This window comes from Gossypium hirsutum, chromosome A04, assembly GCF_007990345.1.
Source record: "Gossypium hirsutum isolate 1008001.06 chromosome A04, Gossypium_hirsutum_v2.1, whole genome shotgun sequence".
Lineage (NCBI taxonomy): Eukaryota > Viridiplantae > Streptophyta > Magnoliopsida > Malvales > Malvaceae > Gossypium > Gossypium hirsutum.
In genome coordinates, this window is record NC_053427.1 from 7,689,311 (window position 1) to 7,714,558 (window position 25,248).

The 25,248-nt window shown below is 32.4% G+C and overlaps 2 protein-coding genes and 2 pseudogenes across 3 annotated transcripts; 3 read left to right on the plus strand and 1 right to left on the minus strand.

Moving 5' to 3' along the window:
* Positions 1-242: 242 nt before the first annotated feature.
* LOC107948680 (probable protein phosphatase 2C 39) lies at positions 243-4,096 on the minus strand. 2 transcript variants are annotated; one of them, XM_041110844.1, is made up of 6 exons: positions 3,778-4,089; positions 3,051-3,314; positions 2,670-2,946; positions 2,441-2,595; positions 2,217-2,357; positions 243-593 (listed from the first exon to the last, which is right to left on the minus strand). In XM_041110844.1, exons 1-5 carry the CDS (start codon positions 3,808-3,810, stop codon positions 2,223-2,225), a joined length of 864 nt encoding a protein of 287 aa, XP_040966778.1. In that variant the 5' UTR covers positions 3,811-4,089; the 3' UTR covers positions 243-593; positions 2,217-2,222. The 2 variants fall into 2 exon arrangements, with proteins under 2 accessions (XP_040966778.1, XP_016738797.2); XM_016883308.2 differs by lacking the exon at positions 243-593 and having other exon boundaries at positions 2,121-2,357; positions 3,778-4,096.
* Positions 4,097-9,224: 5,128 nt separating this feature from the next.
* On the plus strand, positions 9,225-10,107 carry LOC121227907 (putative pentatricopeptide repeat-containing protein At1g12700, mitochondrial; annotated as a pseudogene).
* A 46-nt stretch (positions 10,108-10,153) lies between these two features.
* Positions 10,154-15,782, plus strand: LOC107948678 (pentatricopeptide repeat-containing protein At3g22470, mitochondrial-like; annotated as a pseudogene).
* Positions 15,783-20,286: 4,504 nt separating this feature from the next.
* On the plus strand, positions 20,287-24,717 carry LOC107948677 (intracellular protein transport protein uso1). The gene is made up of 5 exons (XM_041110838.1): positions 20,287-20,407; positions 20,692-21,780; positions 21,967-22,653; positions 23,163-24,038; positions 24,506-24,717. The coding sequence occupies exons 2-4, from the start codon at positions 20,707-20,709 to the stop codon at positions 23,736-23,738; spliced, it is 2,337 nt and encodes a 778-aa protein (XP_040966772.1). The 5' UTR covers positions 20,287-20,407; positions 20,692-20,706; the 3' UTR covers positions 23,739-24,038; positions 24,506-24,717.
* Positions 24,718-25,248: the final 531 nt, after the last annotated feature.

Consider the following 25,248-nt stretch of genomic DNA (forward strand, 5'->3'; position numbering starts at 1 on the left):
TATATGCTTCAAATTATATATTTAGACATCAAAATTAATTATTAGCCAGCCAATAGTTAGTGACTAAGATAATATGCCAATGCTAAACACTTGTCAATAACTTGTGAAATTGCCACATCATCTAATATATTACATAACATTGTACTTGCACTTTTTATTATTTTTAAATTTAAAAAAATATATAAACTATAATTTTAACCATTTAATTTTCCTAAGAAGTTATGTTTTTGTTAAAATTCAAATTTTAGTTTAGCAATTTTTTAGGTTTCTCAACTTTTCACATTCATGCAACTTTGAACCCCTCTGTGAACCATTTAGTGGCTCTTTTTGGAGGTGAAACATATCTCCAAAATTTGATTAGTTGGGTCTCTCTGTGAACCATTCTACAATTTTTCATGAAAGTGAGACATTTCTCCAAAAATCAACAGTTGGGGCCATTCATGAACAGTCCAGCAACTCTCCACAGCGGTGAAGCATAGCACCAAAAATCGACAATCAAGCCCTCCATTAACCATTTAGTCACTCTCCATGGAGATGAGACATATCTCCAAAAATCGACAGTAGGACCCCTCCGTGAACCATTTAGTAGCTCTCTGCAAAAGTGAGACGTATATATCTCTAAAACTATAACTCTAGATCGTTCAATCAACAACTATACAACTCAAGATAATATGCATTATATATTGGCACACTACTCGCTAAATCAGAAAGTGAAATTTATACAAGTCAACTATGAATAGAAACACCAACACCTAAGACATTGTTAAAAAAGATAAATGGCATGAATTTCAATAATCTCATAAGGCATTGTTTATTCTCGAGTCAATGACTACCACCCATCAAACTACAAAGTGAAGTTCATATAAGACAGACGAAAGCATTATCCATCAATATACCAATTAAAAAAATTTTAAGTTAAGCTTGGAATCAGTTCAATAGTACTATCCACGGTATGACTCATCAAGGTATCCACGGTAAAAGCAACCTTCCACCAAGGGTTCATTTTCATTTCACTAAAGATTATTCATCGAGCGGTAACTCGCTTTATTACATTCCTTCGAGATTAGCTTAATTTCAAACAATTGCTTTTCCTTCAACGGTAGTATAATTTAAATACTAATGAACAATTGCAATGCTTACAATGCCAGCACAATTCTAAATATTTGTAAATTACCACAATTTTTGTAAGAAAAATACAAGCAAATAGTTCTACATCAAATTGTCCTCGTCCACGACACATGTAAGATCTGATATTACATCAGATTTTTGAAAAACAGAGAATGATTTAAACTAAATAATAATAATAATAATCCTCTAGATAATGATTTTTTTTTATTTAAGATGAGAGGAAGTAATTATCCGATAACTTAACAACACTAATAGTTAATTAAGAATTTGGGTATAGGTATAGGTAGTTGACTGTTAGGATTTGTTAAATTAATGTTATCTTACATCTGTTTCTTTTTGGATTAAATCCTGAACTGCATAAAGCAAACATGAGAGACAAATTAATGTTAGCTTGTGGTCCAACTTTTTCCACTTCCATCTTACTCTGATTTCAACTTTTAATTACCACTCTCCATTATTTATATCTCCTTCTCCTGCAATGGAAGCTGCAGGTTTCAGAGATGCCATAAATAAGGATTTCATAGCTCAAGAACTTGACAATGACAGGGAAGATGACCAAGAGGAAGAAGAGGTTGCTATGGGAAGATAGGGTTCAGTGATGGCTTGTTACAGCCTTCTTCTCAAGTCAAAAAATCCAAGCTCAGTTAATCGGATGCATTTTCCCGCAATCGAAAGGGAGTCATTGCAGACATAATCAGCTTATGCTACCAATCTTAAGAACCAAAACATAACTTACTATACTATGATGAAGGATTTTATAACAACATCAGGTATCGGAACTAAAACTCAATTATCCAAGGGAACCTAAGGGATAACATCTGAAGGAAATTCAGATTGTTCAAGAACAAATTTGAAATTTAATGGCGGATTACGTATCCAATCAGCTGAACCGCTAAAGCGATTGAAAGCTTGGTAGAATATTATGTTCCAATGCTACAAATTCAACTTTAGTTTCCTTCATTACAGTTTGCCTATGTATAGAAAGCTTAGGATACCACACAAAATATGCATAACATTCTATCCAACATAAGAAAGGTACAAAAAAGAGTTCGTTATCATACGGAAACAGGTGAAGTTGCCACACTTACAGATCACTAAAATTTTACAACAATGATGGAAATGTCATCCTTGCTGTTTCTCTTAACAGCTTCCTCAGTTAGGTGTTTCGCAGCAGATCGAGCATCCTTAATGCCTTTGATAGCATCGACAGCTTCTTGGTTTGACATTACCTGGAATTTAAGGAACGGACCATTAAATCTCAGGTTCAACACGCAGGTTCAATAAAAGAAAAATGTGATTAGATAGGGCTTACCTTCCATAAACCATCACTAGCCAATATTATGAGGTCGGTATCTTCGTCGATTGTTTCAATGCTCACATCTGGCTCCGAAGTAAGATGTTTCTTTAAACTCTTGTCACCAAATGCTCTCGCCACCGCAAGCTGACCGTCAACACGCGCGACATCCCCTGAAACAAAAACAATATCAGGAAAAGATGGTGTAACCTTGAGCGTCATCCCCAAAAGATCAGGCACCCATTACCTGGAAAGTTCGAAACAAAACCGCCTCTATTTTCAATGCTCTCCCTTTCAGAAGCGGGCTCATGATCAACTGAAAGCTGTTTAGCCACACCATTCTTAGAAATCACAGCCCGGGAATCGCCAACATTTGCTATTACCAGCTTCTGGCAGTTGATCAATATTGCTGTCACTGCCGTTGAACCCCCTTTGCCCAAATCAATGGCTTGTTCCAATATATTTGTATCCGTTAAACGATACGCTTTCCTAATCGCATTCTCTGGTTCCGTCCAAAAGTCGGGCTGCTCACACAAAAAGAAACAGAGGCGCTTAGTTAAAACTACAAGCAAAACACTGTCAATGCATAGGAAAAAGATACCGTAAGATCCAGCTTATTATAGATTACCTCATTCAAGATATTGTTAAACAAGTTCGCCTTCAAATAATCGGGAATAACATGGCTCAAATGGCCATCAAATATGGCAAATAAACCGAGCTCACTGCCATTGACTTGCTTAAACTCCGCGAAAACATAGTCTTCCATTGGATGATTCGCTTTCCCCTTCACTAAATGATAACCATGCGTTATATTCTTCGACATCTTACTCTTCCCTTTTCCAGATTCAGCATTACTAGAAGGGTTTAAGCCAACTTTTTCTTGAACTTTCTCCTGCAGTAAATCAATATAAACAGCACAATAAGCAGTAAATTTACACAACGTTTCCTAGAAATCGCCATTGATGAAGAAAAACATGCCATCAACCGTAAAGCATTGTGGTGGAAATGGGTTAATTCTTTTCCAAAATGCAGTTAATTGATTAAAACTTTTAACAATTTCATTTTCTTGGGAAATTATTGAGGTCAAATCATCCAAAAACATCCAATTCCTCACACAAACTAGTTCTTGGAAACAATTTACTCCAATTTCCAAGAAAAAAAAGTCATAATCAAACCCCATATATAATAAATCCAAAATCAATCACTTCAAGATGCTGCAAATGGGTTCTTTCAAAGAAAAATCATAACCCATTTCTTCAATACATACATATATTCATATTCACACAACAGATCATGGAAAGTTTAACTATAAACAAAAAGGAATTTAAAGAAAACCCAGAAAAGAGAGGGGATACCTTCATCTTGTGGAGGATTTCTTTGCCAGTCATGGCTTCCTTAGAAGGAAAGAACTTGTGTATGTATGTATATAATATGGTTATATATGTTGATTGTTGTTAAAAGAAGACACAGTGGCCAAGAGAAGGCCAAAAATAGGAAGAAAAAGAAAGAAAGAAGGTGAGATTGTAAGAGAGAAACAAGAGGAGGAGACAAAGAAAGTAAGTGTAAGATTGAAGAAGGGTCATCCGATCATACGCCGCGTTCTTTGCTTTAACTACATGACGCGTTCTTCACATTTCCCTATGACCCATCTTTTTTTTCTTCTTCCTTTTTTGCTTTTCTTTTCCTTTCTTTTACTTTATAAAAATATAAAATGGTTTAATTCTACTTTTAGCCCCTAAACTTGTCACTTTCTCTCACATTAATATTTATTTTTACCCACATTGATACTTCAACTTTCCTTCTCTCTAACCTAACCCCCCATGTTTGTAACACCGTTTCTTTTTAGATCATGTGGTGCTCTGAGCTAATCAAAACGTCACACCTATACTTTTTTTTATATTTAAATAAAAATTCTATCACATGCGTATGAAAGATCATAGCTAGAGGTTAGTAAAGGTCCTGAGTCCCTAGCTATATTTTTTTTATGTTTAACTAAAAATTCTATCACACGCATATGTAAGCATAGCTCAAGGCTGGCAAAGGTCTCGGATCCCTAAAATAAATTTTTTTTCATTTAAGTCCTTTAATTTTTTTAAATTTTTAAATTAATAAAAGTAAAATTATACTTTGGCCCCTTCTTAAAAATAATAAAATTTTGATTTAATCTTTTAAAAATTATAAAGATATAGGCTATTTAAATAGTAAAACTACATTTGTACTATCGTAAAAATTAAAATTTAATTCCAATCCCCCTAAAAAAATTCTACCTTCACCCCTGCGCGTATATGTGGAAATCATGAATTTAGAATACAGATATGAATTTAAAAATAACATATAATAGATAATAAAATATAATGTTTAGAACTAATAATTTAACGTGTGAGTAAAAGAAAATTGAAATATGTATATAAATCATATTAATAATATTAAATGTACGACAATTGTTTAGGATGGTTGTTTATTTACAAATGAAATATGTATGATATTAAAATTAAAACAATAGATTTAATTGTTTATCGTTATGTTGTTATCAATCTTGTGTCGATGTCAAGTTAACTTATTACACCAACTCAATCAAATATATTATTAATATTAGTTAATATGGAAGTAATAAAGTGTGAATAATTATAATTATAATTAAAATGTAATAATATTAAAATAAAGATTTATTCGAGTGGTAAATTAAAATTTTTACTTATGTCATTAGTTTTGATTCGAATCTCACCATATGCAGTGGTAAAGAATTTATTTATAAATGCATTAAAAATGGGTTTAATCTTTTGGCATGTTAATTTTTTATTTTTTTTATTTTAAATTATATAAAAGTATGAAAAGACAAAAAGGTCACCAGAATAATAATAGTAATCATTTAATAAAAGGGTATATTAGTAATTTCATAACCAAGTTGATACTTGGTTAACTCGTGACACCAATTTCGTTATGGGTTTTATTAGTAGTAAGTATATGTACATAAATTTGTTGAGAGAAAATATTTTATGTTAAAAGTTAATTTTTAAAAAAGTTTAGTGTAGTCGTAAAGAATTTGTTTGTAAATCCATTAAACATAGGTTTAATCCCTTGACATATTAATTTTATTTCTTTTATTTTAAAACTATATAAAAATATAAAAAGACAAGAAAGGTCATCAAAATAATAATAGTAATCATTTAATAAAAAGGTATATTGGTCATTTCCTAACTAAATTGATACATAGTTAACCCGTAACACCAATTCAATCAGGAGTTTTATTAATAGTATAAACGAGTCAATATTTAGTTAATTTGTACACTAATTCAATCAAAGATTTTATTAATAGTATAGATTTTTATTTTTATTTTTTAATTTATAATAATTTCTTTTATTTTTTTTTGGGAAACAATACGTATCAAGGTAAACTACACAATTAGTCAGACATCTATTAACGTGTTTCTATTTTGTTCACCAAATTACAAAAAAAAAATTGAACGATTCTATTTTAGAAACCCTCTCTTAAATCGATAACAAAAATAATATTGTAGCTTTTTTTTAATTGGTATAATACCACATTTAGTTCTCAACACTTTCACATTTTATCAATTAAATCCTAATCTAAATAATTTAACAAAATAAACTCTTCACATTTACAAATTCTATCTATCCTTCCTTTGTAGAAGATAATAACGAAGGAGTTGAGCGGTGAGTTATTTCTACAACCAATGGTTGTCAAATCAGAAAAAGGAAGAGTCGAAATCGCAATAAACAAGAAAAAGAAAATATCCACAAAACGGTGACATACAACCAACCATCTTTTATCATCATTTCTTCCCATCAATTATTTATTTGTCTTCTATACAATAAATATTTAAAGATTAAATTATATTCCAAGTCCTTATACATTTTGAACATTTAGAATTTAATTTTTTATTTTTTTAAGAATTTAATTTTTTTTATTTCTTAATTTTAAAAATTCATGTTTAGTTTTTATCCCCTTTAAGTGTCTTTATCAAACTCTTCATGATAAAATAATTTTCTTATTATTTTGATTAAAACGGTTAATATTATTAACTATTTAGAGTTATAAATGGCATTATAAAAGTAAATAGACCAAATTATGTCAAGAATTAAAGTATATAGATTAAATCTCAAGTTTTAAAATAGTTTAGGGGCTAAAATTGAAATTTGACTATTATCTTAAAAAAACACCCAAACCTAAAAGAAATAAGAATTCAATTAAATATAACCATGTAATATGTTAATTGAAAAGTGAACCATATTAATAACATTATAAAAATGATAAATTACACCCAATGTCACTCTAAAATAGAATTTATCCTATTTTAGTCACTCTAATTTTTTTCTTAATTTAATCACTATAAATTATTTAAACTAATAACACATTAGCCAATTGAATGGCAATACTTGATTTTTTTTACTTTTGATTAAAGTCTAGGAATCTCTCTGTTCCATTCCAAAAGGTGATAACTTTCTTGTTCCAAACCCCGTAACAAGTTCAAACCCCCAAGCATGGTAGAATTGAAATTTTCTGCAACTGAAACTATGATTCGGACCTTCTCTTCTTTGCTAGAGGTCGAAATCAAATTGTAAAGCCACTGCTTCTTCGATTATAAAGCTACCATTGATTACGGTGGTGTTGTGCCATTTATATCGGCTATAGTTGGTGCTGAAGGCCTGCAAAACTCGAACCTTAGTTCAGGGACTTCTAGCGCATTGTCGGGTGTCAACTTACCTTCAACGAGCACGGCCGAAACTTCTATTGGAACACAACATAGGAATCTTAAACCATTGCAAATTGGATCAACCATATATGTATCCCAGACGAATTCATTATTGCTTCAGAGTATTGATTCTTCTAGCTCTTCGGTAAGCATACATGTCCAAGGTCTCAATTAAGCTACAAGATTCAGCTAAGATTCTAGATTTCTCACTTTCTTCTTTGTTGGCAATAGAGGCCAAGACGATCTTCAGCACGTGACGGTGAACTTTTATATGCAAGGCAAGAGATTGAAAATGCTCGTGTTTCAAGGAAGGTTACAGTGCTTCATGCATCTGTTTATCAGAATATTTCCAAGTTTGAGAGTCAAGTGTTTGACTTCTTATTCATCTGCAACATGCCCATGTTTATGCTAAATTTTTCATGGCTTCATGCAAATTATTTGCAGGAGTTTATGAGATGATGAAACAAATACTCAAAGGTTACACATACAAAGGAGTAAAGCCCATATTTCATCAGCCAAAGATGATAGGAATTTATGCCTCACAAGGATGGTTTATGAAACTCATGGAAGAAAACAAAAGGCTCCTTGCGAAAGAACCGAGAAGAGCTCATTTGTTTTACTTACCCTTTAGTTCGAATTTGCAAAGGAGTGAGATAAATGGACAATGTTTTCAACCTGTCGAAAAATCAAAGCTTTCAGCACCTTAATACTGAGGATGGGAAAGGGCTATACGTAATTCTAGGCATTGTGAAGCAGATATGATCAGAGCCTATAACGAGATTATTAAAAAATAATAATAAATTTATTTTTTTATTGATACAATGCTTAGAATTATCCATAATATTTTAAATTGAACGATAAATGTATTTTAGTGTACTCGAAGCGAACCCATTTCCTCGTATACTGACAATAAGGTCGATATCAAACAAACTAAAACTCAATTGGAATAAATTTATAAAAGTTAAATTGACTTTTTTTTTAATTAATAGAGTAAATGGACATAAGACGTGACATCTTATTATTGATTGGAATTTTTTTAACAGATTTAATATTTGAGGTGATTTGAGTAACAGAAATATATTTTTAAGTATCTAGATAGAAAAAAATATATATGGTTGAAGTATTAGCTTTTGGGTATTTTCATTTTTAGTATTTTTTTATGAAATTTAGTTGATAAGTTTGTTTTTATCGTTTTTTAAGTGAAATGGTCATAAAGAAAATATAAAACTTGAACGAAGGATTAAATTATACAATGTGTAAAATTTGAAATTTAAATTTTTTCCTTAGTTAATAAGTGTGCAATCTAACATTGAGAATTTTAAGGTTTTTTTTTAACTATGTTAGTAAATGAGAACTATTATTGTAGATTCTTAATGTTTCCAAAGCTTCTTAGGACGTCATCTTTTCTTTTCTATCATTAATTTATCGTTTCTTGCTTATTTAAGTTAATTCGTGTTGTTTTAGCTTGCTAATTTTATTGATTTTTGTTCTAAGTTAAAGTTGCTTCAAGAAAGACGTTCTCCTATCTCGTTCCATCAAGAAACACATCAAAATTAAGAGTTTTAATTTTTTTTATGTTGTTTCAAACATTCTTGCACAAAACAGTTTGCTTTTGTCTTTAACATTTATTTTAACAAATCTGTTTGTGTTTTGTTTTTCCATATCTGGTTGGTGCATGTTCTTGAGGTTTAAGGATAGTTTTTTTTCCATCCAAGAAACCTTAATTCGTTCTCTATTTGACTCTTTATTAGTCGGTTCATCTTTCTTTTGTTTTCATTTCATTTGAGTGCTCTTTGTGACAACTAATTTACTTTCGTTATTTCTCATTTCAATTTATATTAGTCTAGAAATTAGGTTAAATTCGTATCCTATTCCGCACGAGTACCATATCATTCAGTATCATAAGATTTAGTTAAAATTATTTAATTTAAATTTATTCAGGTAATCTACTCAAGTGCCAAAATTAAAGCATAATATTTCCTTTCAATAGTTGTACGTGTTAATCAAAGAAAGGTTGCTTTAATTTTAAAAGAGGTATTTAATGCTTCTTTATATTCTTAAAATAAAAAGCGCAAATCTTTTTGCAGGAAAGCTTAAACATGGCCAATTACGCTCCCCTAAACACCACTTCGCAACCCAAAATTTGCACTTCTTCTGCTGCTGCCGCCGCCATTTCTGCTTTCATTTTCAACCTCTCCTCTCTTTGCTTACTTTCAAGATATGGGTAAGCTTCCTTCTTCTTTCATTCTTCGTTCAGTTGTTAATGGTGGAAGCCATCTTTCTAATTTCCACTCTTTTTCTTCTTCTTCTAACACCATTGCTACCCACATCGAAGCCTTAAGTAACAAACCCATGTCCATGCCTGTTAGAGGAAAGGGGAAAAAAGATTATCCCTTCGATAGTGTTGATGATGCTTTGATTTTGTTCAATAAGATGATTGACAAGTATCGAAAGCCTTCAATTGTGGAATTCACTAAATTATTAGGAGCCATTGTTAGAATGAAACATTATGCCATTGTTGTTTCTATGTATAGACAGATCGATTTATTGGGAGTTTCCCACGATGGTTATTCTATGAGCATCTTGCTTAATTGCTTTTGTCAATTAGGTCGAACTGATTTTGGGTTTTCTGTTTTGGGGAAAATGCTGAAGTTAGGTGTTGAGCCTGATGTTGTAATTTTTTGAACTTTGATTAATGGACTTTGTAATCAAAATAAGATTTCTGAGGCTGTTAGTATGTTCGATGGAATGACTGAAAGAGGGTATCAACCTAATTTGATTGTTTACAATACAATGCTTAAGGGATTGTGTAAGACCGGTAATACTGGTAGAGCTGTTAGGTTTCTAAGGCTGATGGAAAGCAGAGGTTTTGTACCTAATGTTGTAGCGTATAATACCATCCTTGACTGTCTTTGTAAGAACGGGTTGTTGAAGGAGGCTCTCCATATCTTCTCCAAAAGTGAAGGTTAAAGGCATTAGACCAGATATCTTTACTTACAATTGCTTAATTCATGGTATGTGTAATTTGGGCCGGCTGGAGGAGGCAACAAGCCTTTTAAATGAAATGGTTGATAACAATATTTCACTTAATATTGTCACATATAATATATTGATTGATGCACTTTGCAAGGAAGGAACGATTTCTAAAGCTGTAGAGACCGTTGACATGATGAGAAAGCAAGGGATTGAGCCCAATGTTGTCACGTATAATACATTGGTTGATGCGCATTGCAAGGAAGGGATGTTCTCTAAAGCTGAGGATATTTTTGACGCAATGATAAAGCGAGGCATTGAGCCTAATGTTGTTACCCATAATGCATTAATCAACGGCCATTGCATGCGGAACAAAATGGATACAGCTAGAAGAGTTTTCAACTTGATGATTGATAAGGGTTGTGCACCTGATATAGTTACTTACAGCACCATGATCAGTGGATATTGCAAAGCTAAGAGGTTAGACGAAGCGATGGAACTCTTTCATGAAATATCTCTAAAGGGACCAATCCCGGATATTGTCACATACAACACTCTCTTGCAGAATATGTTTCAATTAGGGAGAGTTTTAACTGCATGTGAACTGTTTAGAAAGATGCTTGCTTCTGGACAACTTCCAGATATAGTAACGTTTTTTATTTTGCTAGATGGCTTATGCAAAACAGGTAATTTCAAAGAGGCATTGATACTTTTTCAAGCAATGCAAAACAGTGGGTTGGAACTTGATATTGTCCCATATACTATCCTAATTAATGGGTTGTGCAAAGCTGGGCATATCGAAGTTGCAAAGGAATTATTTCATCAACTCTCAGACATTGGTTTAAAACTGAATGTTTACACATATTGTATAATGATTAATGGATTGTGTAAAGAGGGATTGCCAGATGAAGCATACAGGTTGTTTGGGAGCATGGGAGATAATGACTGTTTGCCTAATAGCTGCTGTTATAATGTAATGATTCGGGGGTTGCTTCGCAACAGCTATACTTCAAAGGCAACGCAACTTCTTATGGAAATGGTTGGTAAGGGCTTTTCTGCAGATATAATCACTGCCACCTTGTTTATGGATCTTATCATACACTCTAATAAATCAATCTTGCTCTGAAATTTTTCACAAATTGTGTAAAGATCATCACTTGCAATGTGAATCAGTTGTACATAACCATTGCACAGTGATAAAAGATTGTGGAAACTAGAAAGAGGTTTAGTGTCTATTTTCAATATTGTTGATTTTGTTCTGACTTGTGTAGCTTGTTCATCTTGATTTTAGCAACTTCTTGATCTTGTTGGTGGTGATGTTAAGAAATTAGTGGAAATCCAATATTGCTTGTGGATTTTAAAGCAGGGGCATTTGTATGAACAACTAAACATGAGTTGAGAATAAAAGGAATTGAAATAAATATTAAGGTGATTAAGGGTAGTGATTTTTTTGGGGGGTAGAATAATGAAGGGAAAAACTACGGAAAGTTATTACCCATGCAGCCTATCCCCAGCAGTCCCAGTACTGTCCTTGCAAAGAATGCTCTCCAGTGCAGCCGGTGGATTCAGCAGCCTGCTAAGGCCAAACGCATTGGCTTCCCGCACAATGTGATGTATCTGAAGCTATTGCTAAAATTAATTTCTCAAAGAGTGCAGCACAGAAGTCATGCACGAGACATCTGAAGCTATTGCTAAAATTGAGATTGGTTCATTGAAAAAGCTGTTAGCTTTGATGTTCCCAAGCTTTTGATATAATAATATTTAAGAAAAAAAATTATTTATATTTTCTAAGTCCTTTAGTGAAAATAATTATTAGAAATTTTTATTTTACTAATTTATCTATCAAAATAAAATAAATATACATAACCTCTTTTCTCTAATCTTTTTTTTTTCTTCCTCCATAGTGTTAGGATTTGGTATTTGCTTGGATCCCATGTAAAAAAACTCTTGGATTTTTTGAAAGATTTAATTAAATACTCCTAATTTTTTTAAGCATTCTCATTAATCTCACAAATTTTTAAAAATTTTAATCAAACCCCTAGTTCTTTTAAAAGATTATCATTAAACTCTTAAAATTTTTAAAAATTGTAATTATACCCCGTAAAATTTTATGAAAAAGTTAAAGACTAAAAAATGTTAAAAGGAAGTGAACTTGTAAAAAAAAATTATAAGAATGAAAATATAGTAAAATTTGTTTTCCGGTAATCCTATATTTCATTAACCGAATACATGAATTTTTCATTCCAAGCAAATAAACCAAACAAGGTATTTTGCATTCCATCTATAATCTTATATTTTCCTAATTTTTTTACGAAACATAATCCAAGATTCGATAAATTAAATCCATCACTAGTGGTTTATGTTAGATTTTGCTATTTATTACTTTTAATTTGAATTTTATAATTTAGAACCCAAGTATAAAAATATGATACGAACATAATACAATCAATAAATATAATCTAAGATTATGGCACACTCAAGACATGGTTAAAAGAAATTATTTAACAAATATATATTTTTAAAATAATATAAAAAACAAAGCAAACTTCCGTTGAAATCATAAAATTAAAATGTTAAATATTATGGTGTTTTGGGTTTGAATCCCATCAAATGATTTTTTTATTTTAGATTTTACTAATTTAAAATGACAAAAAAATACCCTCATAATAATATTGATTATTTTATAAAATAAATTATTTTTTTACAATTGCTCAACTGAGTTGGAACTCGATTGATTGGTAACACCAGCTCAATCAGCCTTTTAATTATAGCATAAAAAGAAAGATTTTTTTATAATTATTCAACTAAGTTACCATCTGATTGATAGACGATAACAACTCAATATTATGTTAATTAGTTTTTTTATGGTGTGCATTTATTACTAAATTTATAATGTTTGAAAAATACTATGATTATGAAAATAAAAATTAAATAATATAAATGTTTACTGTTTAAAATTATGATAGTTTGTATTAAAAAAAAAAACTTCGTGATGTCAATGTTTCATGTCTTCAAACTCTGCATTGTATAGTTGTTTCAAAAGTGTTGGTGGCCGGTGGAATTTTAGTGTCAATATGTACTGTCATTTGTCTACTACAACTTTTAAAGGCAGCAAAGATACTGTAAAATATATCTGTAAATTGAAAAGAGAGGCACATGGAGTAAATAAGGAGAAAAAAGAAAGAGCGGGTTGATGAAAGGGAAAAAAAAAAGCGAGTAGTAATCAACTCGGAAACTGATTTTGCCGTTGGACAAAACAAAAGAGAAGAAGCTAATTGATAAAGATACAGTTGAGTTGGGCTTAAGTAAAGCTAACCATTCTTTGGACGTGGATGCTTTGGGCCAGTCTCTTAGCTCTGCTTATTGTTCTAATCTAATTGTGGGAACCGAAACTCTGATAATGTGAATTAGGCCTGAATGTTAGGGCTATGGGAGAGGTGTCCAACGTTGATGTTTCTAATCATCCATCCACCATCGACACAAGAGCAGACAGTAAGGTGAGGAAGCTGAAATCTCTGGTAGATATTGTGGGGGTGCCACCGCCGAAGAAAGGATACAATAGTAGTAAAAAACAACGAAAATCAGGCTCTCTGTTACTGCTATTTCAAAACAATCGAAATAAGGTTTCATTTTCAAGCTCAGCTCTCTTTGGTTTTCCATTTTGCTTACTTTCAAGATATGGGTAAGCTTCCTTCTTCTTTTATTCTTCGCTCGGTTGTTAATGCTGGAAGCCATCTTTCTAATTTCCACTCTTTTTCTTCTTCTTCTAACACCATTGCTACCCACATCGAAGGCCTAAGTAAGAAACCCGTGTCCATGCCCGTTAGAGGAAAGGGAAAAAGAGACCACCGCTTCGATAATGTTGATCATGCTTTGATTTTGTTCAATAAGATGATTGAAAAGTACCCAAAGCCTTCAATTGTGGAATTTAATAAATTATTAGGAGCCATTGTTAGGATGAAACATTATGCCATTGCTGTTTCTATGTATAGACGGATCGAATTATTGGGAGTTTCCCACGATGTTTATTCTTTGAACATCTTGATTAATTGCTTTTGTCAATTAGGTCGAATTGATTTTGGGTTGTCTGTTTTGGGGAAAATGCTGAAGTTAGGTTTTGAACCTAGTGCTGTAACTTTTTCAACCTTGATTAATGGACTTTGTAATCAAAATAAGATTTCTGAGGCTGTTAGTATGTTTGATGGAATGACTGAAAGAGGGTATCAACCTAACTTGATTGTTTACAGTACAGTACTTAAGGGGTTGTGTAAGACCGGTAATACTGGTAGAGCTGTTAGGTTTCTAAGGCTGATGGAAAGCAGAGGTTTTGAACCTAATATTGTAGCATATAGTACCATCCTTGACTGTCTTTTTAAGAAAGGGTTGTTGAAGGAGGCTCTCGATCTCTTCTCCGAACTGAAGCTTAAAGGCATTAGACCAAATATCTTTACTTACAGTTGCTTAATTCATGGTATGTGTAAATTTGGGCCAGCTGGAGGAGGCAACAAGGCTTTTGAATGAAATGGTGGATAACAATATTTTACTTAATATTGTCACGTATAATATATTGATCGATGCACTTTGCAAGGAAGGAACGATTTCTAAAGCTATAGAGATCGTTGACACAATGAGAAAGCAAGGCATTGAGCCCAATGTTGTTACATATAGTATATTGGTTGATGCACATTGCAAGGAAGGAATGGTCTCTGAAGCTGAGGATATCGTTGACGCAATGATAAAGCGAGGCATTGAGCCTAATGTTGTTACCCATAATGCATTAATCAACGGCCATTGCTTGCAGAACGAAATGGATAAAGCTAGAAGAGTTTTCAACTTGATGATTGAGATGGGTTGTGCACCTGATATAGTTACTTACAGCACCATGATCAATGGATATTGCAAAGCGAAGAGGTTAGACGAAGCAATGGAACTCTTTCATGAAATATCTCAAAAGGGACCAATCCCGAATACTGTCACATACAACACTCTTGTGCAAAGTATGTTTCAGTTAGGGAAAGTTTCAACTGCTTGTGAACTTTTTAGAAAGATGCTTGCTTCTGGACAAGTTCCAAATATAGTAACGTTTTTTATTTTCCTAGATGGCTTATGCAAAGCAGGTAATCTCAAAGAGGCATTGAAACTTTTTCAAGCAATGCAAAACAGTGGGTTGAAACTTGATATTGTCCCGTATACTATCCTAATTAATGGGTTGTGCAAAGCTGGGCATATCGAAGTTGCCAGGGAATTATTTCATCAAATCTCAGACAATGGTTTAAAACCAAATGTTTACACATATTGTGTAATGATTAATATACTGTGTAAAGAGGGATTGCCAGATGAAGCATATAAGATGTTTGGGAGCATGGGAGGTAATGATTGTTCGCCTAACAGTTGCTGTTATAATGTAATGATCCGAGGGTTCCTTCAAAACAGCTATACCTCAAAGGCAACGCAACTTCTTACGGAAATGGTTAGTAAGGGCTTTTCTGCAGATATATTCACTGCCACCTTATTTATGGATCTCATTGTACACTAATAAATCAATCTTGCTCTAAAATGTTTCACAAATTGTGTAAAGATCATCATTTGCAATGTGAATCAGTGTGTACATAACCATTGTACAGTGATAAAAGATTTTGTAAACTAGAATGAGTTTTAGTGTTCATTTTCAATTTTGTTGATTTTATTCTGATTTGTGTAGTAAGTGAGAATCTTGTTGGTGGTATAGGGGAAAATCAACATCTGTTGCAACGACAATAGCATCGGTTTAACTTTCGGCTGCTCAGAACTTTTAACTCCTTAAAAGTGTAAAATTCAATCAAATTTAGGGTTTATTTGATTGAGTGAAAATAAATTTCGGAAAATGATTTTTTGGAAAATAATATTATTTTCTAAAAAATATAATATTTTGTTTTGTTTAAATGATTATAAGTAAAACATTTTACGTTATTTTCGTGAATTCATTTTTCAAAAATACATAAATATTTTCATGATGAAAAATATATTTCTTTTCATTATTTAATTACAAAAACTATTGTAAGATAAAATATTCATTTTTAATCAAACTCAGTTAACTTAATTAATCTTGTAGTCTTTAACTTTTATTTCCTAAGTATTTATTTTGTAATCAATAGATTCAAATAGGATATCAAAGGATATTTTTACAACTATAGGGGTACGGATTTGAATAATGGATATTCAAGGGGATCTATTCGTATCTACTAGCAAATAGTTAATTTTAACAAATAATTGTCATCCCTAATCATAACTTTGCTATAGTATATTTATGTATGTATATATATGTTTTTGCTTTATAAGTATATAATTGTAGAAGAAAAGAAAAAAGATAGGAAATGATAACAAGAGCAACTCACCTGAATCCACGTCGAATAATTCAAGTGCATTCTTTTATTAAATCGATGAAGAACGAGTGAACGAATATTGAGTCATCTTAGCCATTAGTTTCTTATCCAACAATGAGAACCAGATAATTAAAGAAAAGGTGAAAATTATGATTTGGGGCTTTTAGGTTATAACAACCCTAACCCGTATCCGCCATCGAAATAGAATTTCAGAGCATTACTAGAATTTGCAGATCACTTAAAAAATTTCAATTAAATACTTATCGATTCAATACATCATATAAATAAATATATTACCATTCAATCAACAGCTTGGCACTCGTCTAAGCATCAAACAGCAACATTGTTAGTATACTAGTACATATTTCATATAAATTTAACATTGATATACTTATTTTCTCGACATGTCACACTTGAGTTTAATAATTGTCTTTACTTACATAATTTCCTTGTATCAACATATCAAAGATAATCATATATGTACATGTCATAAAACATATCATTCTCTTATTGGTTTTTCATAAGTATATATCATTCATTTCATTATATCAATATTTCATGCTCCATCATTTCCATATATTTTATGTATATTTATTCCGGTAATAATTTATATCAAACTTAACATAAATTATATTCCATGTACTTATACTTATTTCGTTTATCTATCTTCATAATTATTTCATACAACTATTTTGTACATATATTTCCATATGACCAGTTCTTGTAAACATTTCACACAACCATTTCATATAACCATTCGTCTTCGATACATATTACCTGAATATCAGTTGTTCAATAAATGTCATAGTGTCTCCCATCCACGGTCTTATTTATCTTTGACATGATTCCATAGTGTCTTTCAACTATGGTCTTACTCATTTTCTGTCATGTTGTCATGGTATCTTTCAACCATGGTCTTATTCATTTTCCCGTCACGTTGCCATGGTATCTTTCAACCATGGTTTTATTCATTTCATGTCACGTTGTCATGGTATCTTTCAACCATGGTCTTACACATTTCATATCAGGTTGCCATGGTATCTTTCAACCATAGTTTTACTCATTTCATATCAGGTTGTCATGGTATCTTTCAACCATGGTCTTACACATTTCATATCAGGTTGCCATGGTATCTTTCAACCATGGTCTTACACATTTCATATCAGAGAGTACACTCCCGCGAACCTCATCCTTACAGTGGGATTACCAGTCTAGGCTAAATCCCCTGCAACGACAATTACTCTAATGAGCTTGGGTCTGAATTACCGGTCCAGGCTAAATTTAGACCCTAATTCAGATTACCCGTCCGAGCTAAATCCATTTTCCACATATTTTTCGGGAGGGCTATATCAGGATAGGATCACCCGTCTGGGCTAGATCCTTTTTACCGTCAATTCCTTTTCGTTCAACTGGGGTTTCTTCCCCCTTTTTATCAAATATATCAATGTTTCATCAATTTTCATACAAGAGATATTTAAATCATATTCACATCAATAACATACATTTCAAGTATTCAAGAATATAATTTAAGTTATACAAACTTACCTGGCAAAATTGCAGAAATATCAAGATTCAGAGGCATTTTGGTAATTTACTATTTTCCCAATTTTCACCCTATCTTAAATTGACAATTTCATTCAATTTATTAATTTAGATAATAAAACAATTCATTCCCTTTAATTTGGTCATTTTTGACATTTTTACAAAATTGCCCCGAAATTTTTACTTTTATTCAATTTAGTCCTTAAGCTTAAAACATGCAAATTAGCCATTCTAGCTGAATATTCATATATATTTTCCTCCTCCTCCTTTCCATTCCACATCCTTAATGTATATAACATGCTTATAAGTAACATTATTTATAATTTCACTATTTACTTATATGTATATTTAAAGCTGTCCATCCGTATCATAGTCACTAAATTATTTTTATATTAAGATAAAGAACTCCAAATCAAGATCCGCTAATTTTTCCTGAAACTAGACTCACATATCTTCTTACCATAAACCTTTCAGAATTTTTGGTTAAACCAATAAGTACAGTTTATTCTTTAAAATTACCCCTATTCAACTGTCTAACAGTTCTGACATTTCTTCACTAAAAATTAATTATCTTCTCGTACAGAATTCAAATGATGGTACCGTTTATTTCTCTTGAAAATAGACTCATTCATATTTCTAAAAATAAAAATTTAAGCCCTAATTATTTTTCTACAATTTTTTATGATTTTCCAAAGTCAGAACAGGGGAACCCGAATTCATTCTGACCTTATCTCACAAAATTTATTATATCTCATGATTTACAATTCCATTGCTTACATAATTTATTCTATAATAAACTAGACTTAATAAGATTTAATTTCATATTTTATTCATCCTATAATTCGATTTTTACAATTTTTGGTGATTTTTCAAAGTAAGACTACTGTTGCTGTCCAAAATTGTTTTAGTGCAAGATATTATTTACCATGTTTATAACACCCTTATTTTCTTTCTCTACGCTATTTCTCATCACTTTCTCTTGCTTTCTCTTCACTAATATATCAAAAACATATGACCATATGTAAGGAAACTCTACATTAACATTAATCTCATGCTTTTTCAATAATATCAAACTTAAAAATATATTGAAATCATGATGTTCTTACCTTATTTTATTGATTTCAATCTTCATCTTTGATTTTCTCTCTCCTTCAGCTTCCATTTCTTAAATCCAACTTGATATTATAACTTACCATAGTCTCCTTAACATTTTTCTCTCTTGGTAGCTATAAAAATTCTTTTGATTTTTGGGTGAAAATGGTAAATTTTTTATAGAAGAACCAAATTGTAAAGAAAACAAACTTTTTTTCTTTCTCTCTTTCTCTCACGTTAGTGCATGGAAAAGATGGATGATGGTGTGTATGTTTTTTTTTCCACACACACACACATATATATAGGCTAAATAAAATAATAAAATAATAAAATATATTATTAAAATGTTAAATAAATAATAATTATCTAATTAAATAATTAAATAATTATAAAATATCACCAACATCATCATTACTTTCTAGATTTCTCTCTCTTCCAATTGATCATTTTGCCCTTTGTGATATTTTAAAATTCCATTCTTGAGTCATCACTTAATTTGGTAAAATTGTAACTTAGTCCCTCATAACTCTTCACCTATTCAATTTGGTCCTAATTCATCAATTTTCCTTGGTTTCTAGATTATTCCACCCTTAAAATATTTGCATTATTAGTCCTTCAACTTTTTCATATTTACACTTTAATCCTTCAAATTTTGAGTATTTACTATTGAGCCATAAAACTTTTCTCACTTTTATAATTTAGTCCTTTCTTGAATCAGTATGTCATAATATACTTCCTAGTGACATAACTCAATTTTTCTCTTCTTGTCACTTTATTTCCTTATTTTACTAAATTAAGGATAATATCTTACTGTAGAAATTTTTGGGGTATTACATGAGTATTTCAATTTTTTATCAAATTTAGCCAATAAATTTTATTTTTTAGCTTTTTAAATAAAACAGACATAAAAATATATAAAACTATAACGAATGATCAAATTATATAATAAGTAAACGTTGAAAGTTAAATTTTTTAAATTTAAGATTAAATTGACATAAATATATAAATATTAATAATTAAATTTATTAATATATCAATTTTAAAATTTGCCACGTTATGTAAGGCTGAAAAGATAAAGTCGAATAATTAAATAATTATTTTGTAACCAAGTATTAAATTTACTTTTTTTCACTTTAAAGACCAGAAGTAAAAAGGAAAGAGGCCTAGAAATGAAATCTGAATAAAATAGCCCAAGCCCATAAATGTGAATGACAAAAATGCAAAGAGAATTTTACAAAGTGAGGATACTTCTTGGCAGAACTTGGATCAAAGTAAATTATCAACATTCCATTTGAAAACAGGTATGAAAAGAGAATTTTTTTTAATTGTTTTTTCTATTGAATTTTTGTAGATAAGCCTAAATCTCTGTAGTAATGGTGTTTTCGAGTGTTGTTAGTGTGGGGTTTTAGTTGAATTTGAATCAAGCTCAGGGTCAAATTTTTGAAATCATTGCAATAAGATCTTGATCGGTTTCTTTATTTTTCTTTTTTATCAGTCTGGGTGTTGAATTATTGCTTTTGAATGTTCTGTTTGATATGTGATTTTCTGGGTTTGTGTTCTGTTTGGTTGGTGGGAAAATATTTAGGGAAAGAAGGCTGAAATGGAGATGGCCGGTGGAGGTGGAATCACAGAAAATAGGAATATGGAGATGGATGTTGATGATATGGATTCTTTGTTTGAAGGGATGGTGCTTTTTACACCATCCCAGTTGGTAGAAGACCATGAATTAGAGCAAAAGCAAGATCTTGATCATCCCAAACTAGAACTCAAACCTGAATCCGAACCCGAACCCAAACCCGATTCACTAAATTCAAAGCAGCAGCATCAAGGGATTCAGGAGCCCCTTGATGAGAATCTGTTCTCTGACCTTGTTCTTCAAACCCCACTCGATCAGCCTGAACTCCAACCCGAAGCCAAACATGAGCCTGAACCAGGGCCACCTTCTGCTACTGCCTTCGCTCGGCAGACATCTTCAACTTTTCGAAAGAAAAAGAAAGCTACTGGATTCAGGATTGGATATGGTAGAGATCACCAGATTAATAATTTTGATGCTGAAGATAGTCATGGTACTGATACTGGTACCGGATCTGGGATTGGATATGGTACAGATGATCGGACTGATGATAATTTGAATGGTCACAATGTTAACAATCATGTGCAACCATCTCCTTCTCTTCATACCAGTGCGACTACAAGTACTACAGTATCATTGGTTTCAGAGTCTGATTCAGAACTCCATCAAGGCCAGGCTCAGCAGCAACAGCAACAACAACAACAATCTGTTGATGATGCTGAATCCCGATTTGAGCAAATCAAGGCCCGGATTTTTTATAAGCTCAACCATGCTCGTGAATTGGCTGTCTCCGTATCTGCAGCTCGCAAGGACTCCATCAGGAGGAGAAGGAAGGCTGCTGATGATCTTCATTTAGCGACTATTAGACATGGGGAGCTTGAAAAGCGATTGGAGGACGCTTGTGAAGCTGAAGATTTCGAGGCTGCTGATAGGATCAATGAGAGCCTTGCTGCTGCTGACAAGGATAAACAATCTCTTCTGACTGCTCTTCGAGATGCTGAGGCTCAATGCAATGCTATTGATTCCAAAATGCTCGAGGTTCTCAACTGCCAGATTGCGGTTGAGGAGGAGTGTGCCACTTTGCTCCATGGTTTCTCTGAGGTCAGTCATCCAGCCATCAATGGCAAAATTGCCCAATGGCTTATCGTATTAATCTTTCATAGATCTAATTTGCTTATATATGTAGTGATTTTTTTACAAGTAATTGCTAGCTTATGTGTTATGAGGGGGATTCCACTATTACATGGTTGTGCTTTTCGGTTCTGATCCTTGTTTCTCTTCCCATAGGATGCTATGAGTAATGCTGATTCGGTTTTCAAGAAATCAGAAGCTCAATCTTCAGAAGAATGGGAGAAATGGCTTTCTTCGACTGAAGCCTTGGAGTTGAACAAGATAGAATTACAAATTGAGGCACATTTAGTAGACAATGCTCGTGCGGCATTCAACACTTCCCTTGACAGCTTGATTGAAGATGATAAGAGAGAAAAAGAATTTCTCTGTGATCAAAAGGATATCTTGACCGATGAACTGCAAAAACTAATTGGCTTAGTGAAAGAAAAGGAAAAGGAAATTGCTGAAAATGAATCTAAAATGAAACAAGTAGATCAAAGGATTGCTGATACAATCTCTGGGTTTCAAGAGATGCAATCGAGCATTGACTCCAAGTATGAAAGCTTACAGTCTCATCTTTCCCAGATGGGAACAGACAGTGAAACTCTATCAAAGAAAAAGGAAGAAATCGACAAACTCCTTGCTGAAGAAAAATATAGGGGGATTAAACTCAAGGAACTTGCCGAGATTTCTGTAGGAGAAGCAAAAATGTACCAGGAAGTTGTTGGACTAAGAAAAAGTTTGCTATCCTCTGTTTTGAAGTCCATGGAAGATAAAGTGAGGCTCGCGAAGACTGAAGAGAAGCTTTCTAAGGATGTCCAAATACTTCAACTTGAGGCTTCTACAGCGAGAGCCTCCTTGCAGGTTCATTTTTGTTCTCCAATATATAAAAGATACAGATTTTGCTATATTGTTTATGTTCCATTACTTCATCTTTTGACTCCCAACATGAGGTACATTCTTATTTCCTTCATCCAATATGAGATTCTCACCCTCAAGCTGTTGTAAAGCACTATCTAATGGTCCTACTTTGCGAATTTGAACACACACAATTTAGATTGAATTTCTCATCTTGCCTTGGATTAGTTCTTTATCAACATACTGTAATCATACATCTAGGAAAGCATCATATACTCATCCTTAATATCATTAACGAATTTATCAATAACCAGTTCTTCCTATTGAACAATTTCAGTATCATGAAAATCAATCTGTGGATTGTTAAATACCATGATCTTGTATAGTAGTCAGTTTCATTTGATTTTAGTACCTGCTAATAATCGTAGTACACAAGATTTCAGTATTTGTTTCTCTTTTTCCCCTCCCTTCTATGGTGCTAGTAGTTGATTAAATTTCCCCTCTATGGATTTTAGGAATTATCTTCAACAAAATCGAGCATTCAGCAGAATATAGCATCTTTAAAGCAGAGGGTCTATTTCATAGACAAAATGGTTCCAGAGCTTGAAGCAGAAAAGAAGGTTGCTGCTGCTTCGAGAAATTTCAAGGAAGCTGCACGATTAGCTGCTGAAGCAAAATCTTTAAGCACTGAAAAGGAAAGTGTACAGATCGAAATGGACAAAGCTGTGTTGGATCTTGGGAAACTGGAGGAAGAGATAAAGTGTACTGTGGATAAATTGCAGGAAATTGAAGGACTGATTTTATCAAAAGAAAAAGAATTGGCAATGGCTAGGTTCCAGAGGTTACTTCTAATTGCTGGTGCTGCTACAGCGGAAAGATCAGCAGCTCTAGAGTTGGGCGATGAGGAAGAAGCCAACCTTCTACTTGCAGAGGCTGATGCAGCTAATTCTGAAGCAAAAGAGCTTCAACCAAAATACAATCTGAAAGAAGAAGAATTTGAAGATTTACCGAAACACTTCATCTCCCTGGAACTTGTAACACGCCTTGGCCGTACGAAATTAGCAGATTTGGCTGCAATGTCCGGTGCCTGATTATTAGAGTAGCTGTTTTATGCTTATGGATTCAAAAACCAACTTGCCTTCTTCAATGTGAAGTCTGGGTTTGCCATTTTTCTCTTCTGCAGCTCCGCATAATTTCTTAATGCTTCTTCGACAACAACACCATTTGGGGCACCACCCTGGATCATGTTTTGCTTTTAACTTTCCATGCCTGCCATTTGGGTCATTCAATGCATGCAACCAAAATGTTGGATCTTTGGGAAGTGTAGTGTTGAAAGCGAATACAAGGATTTGAGAACCAGGCATTGCTTCTGAAATCATGCTTCTAAAATGGTAAATCAAGTTCTGAATTTGGCAGGCTAGTTTTATATGATCATTTTATAATTCTGTTCTTGTACTTCATTGGACTTCATTGGAATCGGTTTTCTGCAAGTATCTGAACTTACACGCTAAAATTTGCATACTGCATGAACAACCTAGGTGTCTTGTTTTCGTTTTTCTTGAAGGACGTGTGTCCGGCACTTATCTGAAAATGGGTTTGGGATATGACCTTATAAAGATCCTCCAAATAATAGAAACTTGTAAAAAAAAATGGAATATGCCCGTGGAAGTATCATGCAAATTCTTATCTTTTCCCCTCATTATTCTGATCTAATCTTATGAAACTTAATAAAGAGCCTTTTGCTATGCTTCCATTCTGGCAGGTTAAAGAGTCTAGTATTCATTATATGTATTAATCCACTGTAAATAAAATTCCATCCTAAATTAGGAAATCTAATTATAGAATTTCTATTTTGCAGGGTGGATATGGAAATGGAAGATCTATGTGCCAGTTTCATCAACAAAGCTAAAGGTGATAACAAGTTTGTATTCTGAATCTAATTTTCATGTTAATATATATATATATTGAAAATCTTGATCAGGCAAAATGCTGAATACGGTGCTGGTTTCTCTTATGACATTTTGGTGTCCTTTGAATTTGTTCTTGAGAAATTCATTGCAATTTTCAAAATTCTGGATGATTTCCAACATTGCTTAAAACCTATGTCTTTCTGACTTTTTGTTTTTGAAGTATCCATATCCGATACTCATGTTCAATGAATGTTTCTGTTGAAGTATTCATATCTGGCACCCAATTTTTTTTTATAAATTCTCCAAATACATAAAAAAAAAACTTATAAAAATTAAAAATGCATGTACTCCTATCTGATATTCAAAACCCGAATTTAACAATTTATAAGTGTTGAAATTCACCTTTCTTTCAAAATGGATTGCTTAAAATTTTCAGCTCTTTTCAAGTTCGGGTTTGTTTCATGTTTGGGTCATTTCGGTTTCTCGATTATATTTTTCGAGTTATTTATACAAGTCATTTCAGATTTTGATCATTTTAATTTTGTTAAACCGGATTGAACTTCCCTTGTTCTCATCTCTTACATTCAAGACACCAATCCAGGTAATAGGCTTGAAACTGACATTTCATTCAAGTAGGTTGCATTACACCTGTTAATTGGATGTGCGGGTTAGTTTTCATCAGGTTGACAAT